The sequence below is a fragment of the Xenopus laevis genome, chromosome 5L (genome assembly GCF_017654675.1).
Source record: "Xenopus laevis strain J_2021 chromosome 5L, Xenopus_laevis_v10.1, whole genome shotgun sequence".
In the NCBI taxonomy this organism is placed as follows: domain Eukaryota; kingdom Metazoa; phylum Chordata; class Amphibia; order Anura; family Pipidae; genus Xenopus; species Xenopus laevis.
Genome location: NC_054379.1, coordinates 64,074,776 through 64,087,156, shown reverse-complemented (window position 1 = coordinate 64,087,156; position 12,381 = coordinate 64,074,776). Strand labels below are relative to the sequence as shown.

General features: G+C 40.3%; 1 protein-coding gene across 4 annotated transcripts in view; it reads right to left on the bottom strand.

The window, feature by feature from the left end:
• Nucleotides 1–12,381, bottom strand: part of heca.L (hdc homolog, cell cycle regulator L homeolog) — a 59,100-nt gene that overhangs the window by 37,751 nt on the left and 8,968 nt on the right. For all 4 annotated transcript variants that reach the window (XM_041562163.1, XM_041562164.1, XM_041562162.1 and 1 more), the window contains 1 exon segment: nt 6,779–7,819. In XM_041562163.1, the coding sequence (XP_041418097.1) occupies nt 6,779–7,819 (1,041 nt within the window).

Genomic DNA, 12,381 nt, shown 5'->3' with positions numbered 1-12,381 from the left:
TTACCACCTCATCGTTCCTATGACTGTCCCGTTGACTTAATCCCTGGCTCTATTCTCCCAAGAGGAAGAACTTATCCTTTGCCTGTGCCAGAAACACAAGCCATGAAAGAATATATCCTGAAAAAGGGTTTTATAAAGAAATCTACTTCTCCAGCCGGAGCAGGGTTTTTCTATGTTCAGAAAAAAGATGGCTCTCTGAGGCCTTGAACAAATAACAATCAAGAACCTTTATTTTTTTATCCTATCCTGCTCATTCAGGAATTATTAGATAGATTAAGGGGAGCCAAAGTTTTCACTGAGCTTGACCTGCGGGGTGCTTACTTACTATCTTATTTGCATGCGTCAGGGGGATGAGGGGAAGACAGCCTTCAATACCCGAGGGTCATAATGAATATCTTGTCATGCCATTCGGTTTGTGCAATGCACCCGCAGTTTTTCCAAGATTTTATTAATGATGTCCTTCTACTGTGTTATTGTATATCGGGATGACATATTGTTTATTCTTCCTCTTTGGCCAAACATGAATCCCAAGTAAAACAAGTTTTGCTCAAGTTAAGAAAGAATCATCTCTATGCAAAACTTGAGAAATGTGAGTTTCACAAGACCACTATTTCTTTCTTGGGCTACATCATTTCTCTGTCTGGCTTCGAGATGGATCCTGCGAAAGTCTCTGCTGTCCTAGATTGGCCTATTCCCTCTGGTCTGAAAGCCATTCAGGGATTCTTAGGTTTGGCAATTTGTATCGGAAGTTTATAAAGAACTTTTCTCAGCAGAGAGGAATTATGATGTAGGTAATCGTGAACGCTTGACTATCAAGCTTGCATTGGAGGAGTGGCGTCATTTACTGGAGGGGGCGAAGGACTAGATTACAATCCTGACAGATCATAAGAACCTTGAATATATCTCTTCTGCCAGAAGGCTCAATCCCAGTCAGGCTCGTTGGGCTTTTTTCTTCTCTAGGTTCAACTTTTTTATTTCTTACCGTCCTGGTTCGAAGAATGCCTTGTCCAGGTGTGTGGTTTAAGATGAAATGAATCCTGTCCCGCCCACACCCATTATTCCCCCTGATCTAGTGGTGACACCTACTTCTCTTTCTTGGTCTGATTCTTCTAAGTGTGCACAACAGAAAACACCTCTTCTTGGTCATGTGGTCTCCTCCAACCTTTACTTATTCCCGCTCAACCCTGGCTTGATCTTGCCATGGACTTTATTGTGGATTTGTCAAGATCTTCGGAGAGGACTACTATTCTGGTCGTTATTGACAGATTCTCTAAGATGGCTGCAGAAACTTCCTTCTGCTGCTAGTTTGGCTCAAATTTTCATTAAAGAGATTTTCCATTTACATGGTGTTCCGCAGTCCATTGTCTCGGATCGGGGAGTTCAGTTTGTGTCCAAATTTTGGCATGCTTTTTCTAAACTTCTGGGGATCAAATTGAATTTCTCTTTGGCTTATCATCCTCAAAGTAATGGACAGACTGAAAGGACCAATCAGATCTTGGAACAATTCTTACGGTGTTTTATCTCTCAGGAACCAAGATGATTGGGTTGATCTTCCCTAGGTTGAATTTGCTCACAATAACTTACAACATGACTCGCTCGGATTTTCTCAGTTTTTTACTGTCTTTGGCTACAATCCTTCTGCCCTTCCAGCTGAGGTTTTCAAGACTGATATTCCTGTGGCTGATGCTATGGTTCGTGATTTCAAGTCAGTTTGGTCCAAGGCCCATCAGTCTCTACTGAAAGCTTAGTCCTCCCAGAAGATTGCTGCCAACAAACATGGTCGTGCTAATCTTCCCCATCAAATTGGAGATTTTGTCTGGCTTTCCACGAAGCACATCAAACTTAGTCTACCCTCTCCCAAGTTGGGACCTCGTTACGTGGGACCCTTCAAGATCTTGGAAATGATTAATGCTGTATCTGTTCATCTAGCACTTCCTTCCACTATTAATTCTTTTCATGTCTCCCTGCTCAAGCCTTTCGTTAAAAAATTTTTTAGTGGATCAACCTCCTCCTCCCATCTTACTCAATGATCACCTAGAGTTCGAGGTTCAGGATGTCCTGGATTCTAGGAAGGTTAGATCCAGTATTTGTTCTATCGGAAGGGGTTTGGGCCTGAGGAGAGATCTTGGGTAAGAGCTGCTGACACTCCTGAATGGGGGGTACTGTAAGACGCGCTGGGAGATTTCCTCGGCTTCTTACCTCCAGGCATGTCTGTCCTCGAGTGATGGCTCTTCATCTGTAAAGTGACACTGGCGTCTGACGCTGATCATCTTGACACCTGCGGCAAGTCACAGTCGTCATGACCTCATCAGCATGCGTCAAATTTGAATTTTTGTTGCCAAAGAATGCTTGAAAGCCCAGGCCACCATTTTGCTGATTCCCAAGCTGGTTCCAGTTTTTTCTGATCCTGCCGAAGCGTTCTTTATTATTGAATTCCTGGTTTCTGGACTCTTGACTACGATTTCTGCCGCCTGCCTTGAACCTTTTGGCTGACTTTCGACTACATCTTCTCTTCATCCCTGCCGGTACCTTGCTTACAATTTTTTCTATGCACTTCCTTGCTGGATTCCGCAGCAGAAAGCCCGGGGGACCCAAAAGGGCATCTGTGAACACTGGAACCACAGGGTACTCCTGTGCGTCCGCAAGGTACAGTCACTGACCAAGGTTCTGAACAACGTGGTCGTTACAAGTATGTTTAGCTCCCTCCAACAAGTGTCTCCATTCCTCAAAGGCCCATTTGATAGCCAACAATTCTCTATTACCAATATCATAATTGGCCTCAGAAGATGAGAATTTCCTAGAAAAAAAAAAAAAGCACAAGGATGTACCTTGTTAGTTATTGGATGCCTTTGGGAAAGAACTGCCCCCACCCCAACCTCTGAGGCATCTACCTCCATAATAAAAGGTAGTGTTGTATCAGGATGACGAAGAATAGTTGCAGACACAAACCCTTTATTTTTTTTAAAAAAATGTGAAGGCTTGGATAGCCTCAGGAGGCCAAATACTGGGATCCGCACCCTTCTTGGTCAGATCCGTAATTGGGGACACAATAAGGGAATTTTTTTTTTTTTATCAACGGTCTGTAGTAGTTTGCAAAACCTAAAAACCTTTGAGTTGCATGTAATGATAGGGGTTGAGCCCAGTCCAATATGGCCTTAACCTTCCCGGGATCCATCTCCAACCCCTAACCATATACGTTGAATCCCAAAAACTGTACTGAAGAAACCTCAAAGGTTTTTTCTTAACCTGAGTAGGACCTCACGCACATGTTGTTGGTGGTCACGCAGGTTAGAGGAAAAAAATAAAATATAATCAAGGTACACTACTACAAATAGCCCAAATAAGTCCAGGAAAATGTCATTGACAAATTCTTGAAACACAGTGGGGGTATTGCATAGGCCAAACGGCATGACCAAGTACTCGTAGTGGCCATCTCTGGTGTTAAAGGCCATTTTCCACTCATCCCCTTCCCTAATAAGAATGATGTTATATGCACCTCTAAGATCAAGTTTAGTGTAGATGTTTGCATTCTTGACTTGATCCAACAGCTCAGAAAATAGCCGGAAGGGGATAGCGATTTATTATAGTCATTTTATTAAGGCCACAATAATCAATGCATGGGTAAAGACCCTCATATTTTTTGCCCACAAAAAAGAAACCAACCCCAGCAGGGGAATTGGAGGGTCTAATAAAACTTCTTTCTAGATTATTTTTTAATATAATCTTCCATAGCCTGAGCCTCAGGCAAAGAAAGAGGATATGTTCTCCCTCTAGGAGGAGTAGACCCTGGGATCAGATCAACAGGACAGTCGTAGCGCCTATGTGGGGGTAGTGTTTCAGTGGCTTTTTTGGGGAAAAAAATCCGCAAAATTAGCATAGGAACGAAGGTAAACCCTCTAAAAGAGGTTAACTGCCACCATTTTAGGAGAATTTAAACAAGAATCTAAACACTTGATCCCCAATGAATGATCTCTCCAGTTACCCAATCTATGTGGGGGTTGTGTAGCTGTTACCAGGGTAATCCCAAAATTAGAGGAGGAGAAGAAGAATCATCAATAATGAGGAACGATAACTCCTCAAAATGAATATTGTTAGTACACATAGTTAACACCATAGATTTTTGGGTTACCAAACCTGACCCAAGTGGGCTCTTATCAATAGCCAAAATTCTCATAGGAGGTGTCAGAGGAACAAGGGGAATATTATACCTTACTGCGAAGGCAGCATCGCCGCCCCAGAATCCACAAATGCAGATATTTTAACTGAACACCCAGACCAAGACAAATTGAAAGGTACCAAGCTCCTAGAGGTAAATTGGGGAGAGGAAACTTCTTGACCCAAATGGAGCTCCCCTTCTCCATTTAGGCTTTGAACTTTCCCGGCCTCTTAGGACAATGGTTAAAGGAAAACTATACCCCCCAAACAATGTAGGTCTCTATAGAAAGATATTGCATAAAACAGCTCATATGTAAAATCCTGCTTCATGTAAATAAACCATTTTCATGTGCCATTGGGTAATCATAAATAAAAAATTGCCATTTTAAAAAATAAGGGCCGCCCCCTGGGATCGTAGGATTCACTGTACTCACAAACAAACCATACATGTTGGGTCAGATGAGCCAATTAACCGCCAGAGTTGTGTCTTTTGCTTCCACACTTCTTCCTGTTACAGTTAAGAGTTGAAGTATTTCTGGTCAGGTGATCTCTGAGACAGCACAGAGACCATCACGAAATGGTGGCTCAAGGCAAGAGATGTAAAAGGGCAATATTTACTTAAATGTATATTCCAGTTTGGTAAGATTCTTTAATATGGCACTTAATATGATATGAACTATCTGTTGCTTAAGTGTTCATTTTGGGGGTATAGTTTTCCTTTAAGGAAATTACCCTTATCCCCACAGTATATACACAGACCTTGGGATCGCCTTCAAGCCTTTTCCTCAAGGAACAGATGAGTGAACACAATTGCATGGGTTCCTTCTGAGGAAGAGGTAACTAAGGAGTTGGTGCTTTGTCAGTACTACATACAGAAGGAAAATCTGTACTTTTTTTGTCCGTGTGTGCATAAAGTCATGAGGTCATCTAGAGTGGATGGAAAAGGTAGTTAACCAGGCTGTTTTTGACAGAATCAGAAAGCCCCACCCGGAATTGGCTACAAAGAGCAGTATTGTTCCAACCAGTTTCAACTGACAAGCGGAGGAATTAAGCACAATACGCCTCAATTACTCTTTTCTCTTGGCGGAGTTTACGAAACGCGGAATCAGCAGAGGTAGCACGATCCAGGTCATCATATAGAATGAACATGGTACTACAGAATACCTCTAGAGATAAACTTGTGGGTCACCTTGTAGTAAGGTCATAACGAACCTTACTTTCTCCTCACCAGTAGAAAAAGAGTTAGGGAAAAAACAGAGGTATAATATGCATGCCTCATGGAAAATAAAAAAAAACTTACTCCGATCCCCACTAAACTTGTCAGGGAAGGAGATTTTTGGTTCATGAAAACTACCTTTATTACCCAGGGTAGACGAAGGGGAAGTCCCAACAGGAACTGTAGCAGGTGGTTGCACCGTAGGGCTAGGTAGTTGCTGAACTGCATCTAGCCTGAGAGTGCATGCAGACCTTTTACCGTGAAGTCTTGTTTCCTCTCCTGAGGAGCACCTGAGGGGTCAGAGGAGCAATGGCAACACGACCTTCGGCGTCCATCTTTGGCCCGTTGTACGGTCACATTTGGCTCCCTAAAATCCAGAACAAGTGCTAGGCTCCCGATCAGTAGAATTCAGACTAGTCAGACAGACAAGGGTCAGGATTGGCAGAGTTCAGAATAGTCAGGCAGGCAAAGATCAAAACTGGAGTCAAAACAGACAGGAATCACACCCAGAACGGAGAGGACTAGGACTGCGGGTGTCCCGCCAGTCCTTAGTCCCCACTAGACCATCAGGGTACATTACACACCTTTATGTAGGATAAACGAGTAGGTGTTTTAAGGATAGAGAGCACGAGAACATATTAATAATGTAATATCAAGATCTAAAACTAATGTAGCTTAACTTTTCTCAGAGTGTGCCTCAGGTAGTTTGAGCTATTTTTCTATACAAGGCATTGAGAGAGTCTTTATGAACAAGAGAGGTGAAGACCTAAGTAAAAAGATACTGCTTTAAGAAACAAGGTGGATATTCAAGACTCCTGAGGGGTATGAATAATAAGTATAATATATCCTGTTATATTTAGAGTAATATTTTCAGTAATTGGTCTGTATGTGCAGCTAAAGCACACACAAATATACCTCTTAATAGGTTCAACGTGAGACTATAATCATTAATTACTTCCTTGTAATTAACAGATTATTGGTAGAAATACCTTTGTTTTTATTTATTTTTGTTGTATTGTTACTCTCTGGTTAATTTGAGTACAAATGTGAATGGTGGATAATAGTTTAAATACAGTATATTGTATTTGAAACTCACCAGTAACCTATGATTAAGTCTTGTGAGAACATAAAGCTGTAATCCATTCTTGTACCTCAATAAATACTTTAACTACAACTGTCTGGAAGATTGCTCTTTGAGTGCCTACCCTACAAACAATACAGTGATATCTCTTTAAAGTACATCTAATTTGGTTTCATGTAACTCAAAACTGGAAAACACCAAAAAGTTTTCTATATTATCAAGAAAATAAACATGAGAATGTATACGAGCAATTGTAACAAACGTTAAAGTTTTCAAGCAATTTTACAAACTACATTTTTCTAAAACTATTTTTGATTGGTTTTTACCTTGCAGATGGCAAGGGACATCATATTCAATTTCATCATGCCTGGATGGGCTGAGAAACATTGTCCCATCCACCAGAGGGAACTGCTCGAACACAGGGAGTGTCCGGTGACATAATGCACAGTTTACTACATTTCTGTGACTTGCACTGAGAGCCGAGAGAATAAATTTGCGAAGGTCTTCACCCTGCCCAACTTGGGCATCATCTTCCATACGTACATGGAAAGTATTCAGTTTATGCCGTGGTATATGAGCTAAAAGTTCAGACAGGTCAAGCCTTTGAAGGAACTGTACTGGTGCATCCAATCGCATAGACCTGTGGGTCTGCAGTCCAGGCATACTGTAGTCATAATGAGAATTCCTGATTGCACCTCCTGTAGCCATGCCTTTCTTGTGAGGCTCCAAATGGATTGCATTCTTTAAAAATTCACCTAAGTATCTGGTGCTACGAGGAACACTGAAATTAGAAGGAGAAAGTAAAGGGTGTCCAGCTGGAGGAGACTGGCCAGGAGAAACGCAAGGAGAACGAAGAATATGAGCACCTCCACTTATACTTTTCTCTTGGGAGTTCTGCCTGTCCACTGAGTGCCTACGAGGAGGGTCAAAAGTCAATCCCTTCTGAGATTTGACAGTGCCTCTACACTTCTTAACTTCATCAGAAGATTCTGATGTGGATCTACCACAGAGCTTTTCTGTTGCAGATTTCTTTTTCTTTTCATCCTGCATTCGTTTTACTTGGTACCAGTCTGTGTCCTTCTTCAAGTGGCCCTGTCCACACCGGCATGAGCAGAAACGGAAAGCTAGGTCATAACCCTTCTTAGTCCACATGTTCTGGCGACACTGCTTCTCATTCCAGCTGCGTGCTCTACCAATACAATTGAACTGGACTAGAATGCTGCTCTCCCATTCAAAGAAGCACTGTAGATGCATCCAGGTACTGCAAAGACAGTGCTCATTATTACAGATGACTTTCTGGTAATCATCCTTCTCTAGATCCACCGGCCTACCGATGCTACAAATAAGTGGGGTTGCACATGCTGCATCTGCAAAGTGACAGAAAACATAATCAAGTCAATAAAACAAGATCTTAAAACTAGCTTACCGTATATACTTGAGTATAAGCCGACCCGAGTATAAGCCGAGGTGCTTAACTTAACCTACGAAAACTGGGAAAACTAATTGACTCGAGTATAAACCTAGACACAACTACAGCCCTGTCTCCCAGCAGCGCACATTGCGCCAAAGCGACCCCCCAGCGATCAACCGGACTTCTTTGCAAAGTTGATGGTGGCAGAGAATTGCTAAACGCATTACTGTGTGCATTGTCCCACTACCATGTGCAGAGGGTGCTGTGTGATATTGCCATCACTGTTAATCTTTCATATAACCAACATAGGGCGCTGTGTGATATTGCAGTCACTGTTATTCTTTCATATAACCAACAGAGGGCGCTGTGTGATATTGCCGTCGCTGTTAATCTTTCCTATAACCAACAGAGGGCGCTGTACAATATCGCAGTCCCTGTTAATCTTTCATATAACCAACAGAGGGCGCTGTGCGATATTGCAGTCCCTGTTACTCTTTCATATAACCAACAAAGGGGGCTGTGCGATATTGCAGTCCCTGTTAATCTTTCATATAACCAACAGAGGCCGCTGTGTGACATTGCAGTCACTGTTATTCTTTGATATAACCAACAGAGGGCGCTGTGTGATATTGCAGTCACTGTTAATGTTTCATATAACCAACAGAGGGTGCTGTGTGATATTGCAGTCTCTCCCCAAGCGCCCTCTGTTGGTATAGGAATGATTAGCAGTGACTGCAATCTCAGCTAGCGCCGTTGATTTGAGTATAAGCCGAGGTAGACTTTTTCAGCACATTTTGGATACTGAAAAACTCTGCTTATATTCAGTATATACGGTAAGTATAGACCTGATATGTCTGTGTATAAACGATAGGATAACAGCTCTTAAAAATACAGCAAATTGTATATTCACAAAAACAAGCATAACATAGCAGACACAACCTCCCATAAGCAGGGTGCCCTAACATTTTTTGTATAGCACTTAGGAATTAAAATGCTGATGATTTACAAATCAATAGCTATACTATTAAAAGATCTGTAAAGGGTGATACAATACCTAACCATGCTACAACCAGGATTTGCACAGGAACTAATGCATTTAAATCAAACAGAGAACACCTCTGCTATTTGGTATGATAATAATATAATGTTTTACAGGTATGGGATCCAATATTCGGAAACCTTTTGTCCCAAAAGATTTAAATAATGGGACAGCCAAGTCCCATACAGTGCATGATAAGCAAATAATTGTAATTTTTTAAAATATTCACAAAGACAAAAAATTTTAACTCACAAATCAAATGGTATCTTATACTAACAACGCTCAAATGCAGCAGTCTATAAGGCCAGTCCAAAGGACCAACATTTTTGGAATACAGCCCCCAGTCCAAAAGGGTACAAATGTAAAATGGTATCTTAACTTAAAAACTGGAATGAGTTGCGAAACCAGAAAACCTGCTTAAATCCCTTGTTTTTTGGGCAAAATCCAAATATGCAGGCTTTTAACATCTTCAAATTATTAAAGGGACCTCTGCCATTGACTCCTAAATGACCTAGACAGGTTTTAGATGTATTTTTGGATTCAAGCTAATTCCAGGGTCAGGGTATAATAAATCTCGAAAATTTTGTGGGCTTTTTTTTTACCCGAAAATGTGAGTTCTGACTCAAAAAAACCCAAAAATAAAACGAGAAAACTCGAACTTTCACGGAAAACACAACTCAAACCTTAATAAATCTGCTCCTAAATGTAATTTTTTGATCATTCATCCCCTCAGCTGGTGAGGTTATATAGAAGTCAATGGGAATGTTATCTGACAACTTTATTTATTTTCCCAGTATATTAAAATATTTAAGATTTTCAGACTCATTGATAATAAATGGGACAATGAGATTATCACTGACAAGTGACTTTTTTCGTAAAAAAATGCAGGCGGGAATATTTTGTCACATTTTTTCATTAAATCAGTTGGTATTTGAGAAAAAAAGAAAAAAGTCACTAGTTTTGTTGGTTTTTTTCCTCGTCCACTTTTTTTTTTTCCACTAACTTGGATTTTGATAAATCAGCCCTTTAATGTTAAAATGATTTTTCCAGACAAGATATAGTGGATCAAAATTAAAAACAGTTCCCTAATAATGGGCACCAAGTACATTTTTATGCATGGAACTGCTGTGTTTACTTTTTCTCAGCAGAGCTTTGCTGGGTAATATTACTAAGACACGTGCCACAGTCTTCTGTTCCTAAAATGATTCAAAATACTGTGCCTTGCAAAAGTATTAAGATTCTTTAAAAATGTTCTAAATAAACTCTGATTTTATGTGGCATTCTTTATAGCCCAGCCAAACCCTGATCATAATCCAGAGAGTCTCAGGCACAATTTGAAAGCTGGTATGCAATGAACTAAATTGAAGCAAATCTGCCCCTTGAAGAATAAGCCAGAACCTCTAAAGTAGTAATGATCAAGGCCTTCAGAGTTGTCACAAGAGCTCTCCATCTTAGATTTTGTCAGCAACACTCACATGTTCAGTGTGCTTTGAGCAGCTGCTGAGAAGTTAAACTTAGGAGTTGTTGCCGATTTTGACAGTTCAGCCTGTTGTCCTGTGTCCTAATTAAAATGTCAGTACTGTGGTTACCTTAAAGGATAAGTAAACCTTTAAAATAATTTAATGTAAAATGGACGAGAGTACTATTCTAAGCACGTTTATCATTTACATTCGTTATTTATTTTCTTTTAATTCCAAAATATTAAGGGATACAGCACCACCTGCTGGTCAGTTTCCGACCATTCTGACCACCAAGTAGTCAAGGAAGTTAATATAAAGGTTTAAAGATTATTTGTTTAAAAACGGCATTTTAAGTTGCACTACAGCTTTGAAATAGTTAATATCAGGAGTTTCCTATGAATGTTAAACACAGTCTTTGATCGGATTACTAGCGTAGGATGATGTCATTTCCTCAAATCTCCTTTAAAAAGCCGTTAGAAGTTTCTATGAAATTATGCCTATGACTACGTATCGCTTAGATACGAAACGCGTCAGGATGCATTGGTTTTAATGTATTTGAAATAAAGCGATTACTTTTACTCACTACAAGAGGTTTCCGGAGTGCTTGCTGACCTTTTCCTAAAACTCCACAAGTGCATACACCCTTAGCTACGGGTTCGGGGCGATGCACCCGGACCACTTGAGACGTCGGGTGAGTGCTTTTCCCTCATTTACTTGAGACTCTACATCGTAATCTTCATTTATGTGATTGACCTGGGGTTTTTACACCCAGGTCACTGCGTTTACCGGGTGAGATATTTCCCATTACTCATCCAGCGAACATATCTATTAGCAATTTGCAAATTGCATTAGGACAGTGCAGCTGTTATCCTTCCAGGAGAAAGAAAGAGGCTGCTCTGATGTTCTTCTGCATAGGAAAAAACTTAGAAATCTTTCTCACATCTTTCATCAACAGAGGAACGTTCTTTCTTCTGACAATTTGACTACTTGGTGGACAGACTGGACAGAAAATGACCAGCAGGTGGCGATGTTGGCACAAAATTCATTCATATTAAGAGTACATGTATCTTTTAATATCTTGGAATTAAAAGAAAATAAATAATGAATGTAAATGACAAAAGTGCTTAGAATAGCACCCTCGTCGATTTTACATTCACTTATTTTAAAGGTTTACTCATCCTTTAAGCTGGTACCGTAGCCCAAAACATAATGTTAAGTTTTAGTTCTCCTTTAAAAGAATACCTAGCTCATAGCAAAAAATTAGAACTAGAATATAACTTGAAGAAACAGTGGTTAAACTAATGAAACTTTTGTTCCAGCAGAGAATATAACGTGAGCCAGCATTAGATATGAGAACAAAGGGTTAAAGAGACTGACACCAGAAATTGAACCTTTTTTATCTACCATAAAATTGACTTTGCATGCTTCTAATAATTTTGCCATAAAGTATTTGCCCAATGCTTTTACATTAGCTTTCTGACTCCCCGTGCTCATCTATGAGGGGGCTGCCATATTTATGAAGAAGGAGACCATTAGCATTAGAAACTTTAACTGACAGGCTGAGATGGGACAGTCAGGTTGACAAAACAGTCAGGTTTAGGAACTTTACAACAATTACTTACAAAAACAAAGCTCTCAGCAAAAAACCAGCATGACCTATAGGTAACTTTTAATGTACATTCAAATTTGAAAAAGTAGTTTTTTAGTGTCAGTATCACTTTAATTACTGAGGGGTGCCAATCTGTTGCCTAACATACCCCCCATAACATAGCCCTGTGATTAGTTCAAGAGCCTACTAGGAATGATTCTCATTTGGATCTTGTAATAACTAATAATACCAAGATAATCTCTAGCATTTTCTTGGGTGAGCATTTAGGGAATAGTGATCAGGACATGGTCGACTTTGAGATTATGTAGCAGAAGCAATTCATAACAGTATAACTAAAACACTAGATTTTAGATGTGAAAACCAGAGGGGAGCCAGGCCAGCCGGGTGCCCTAGGCAACCCAGCCGGCCAG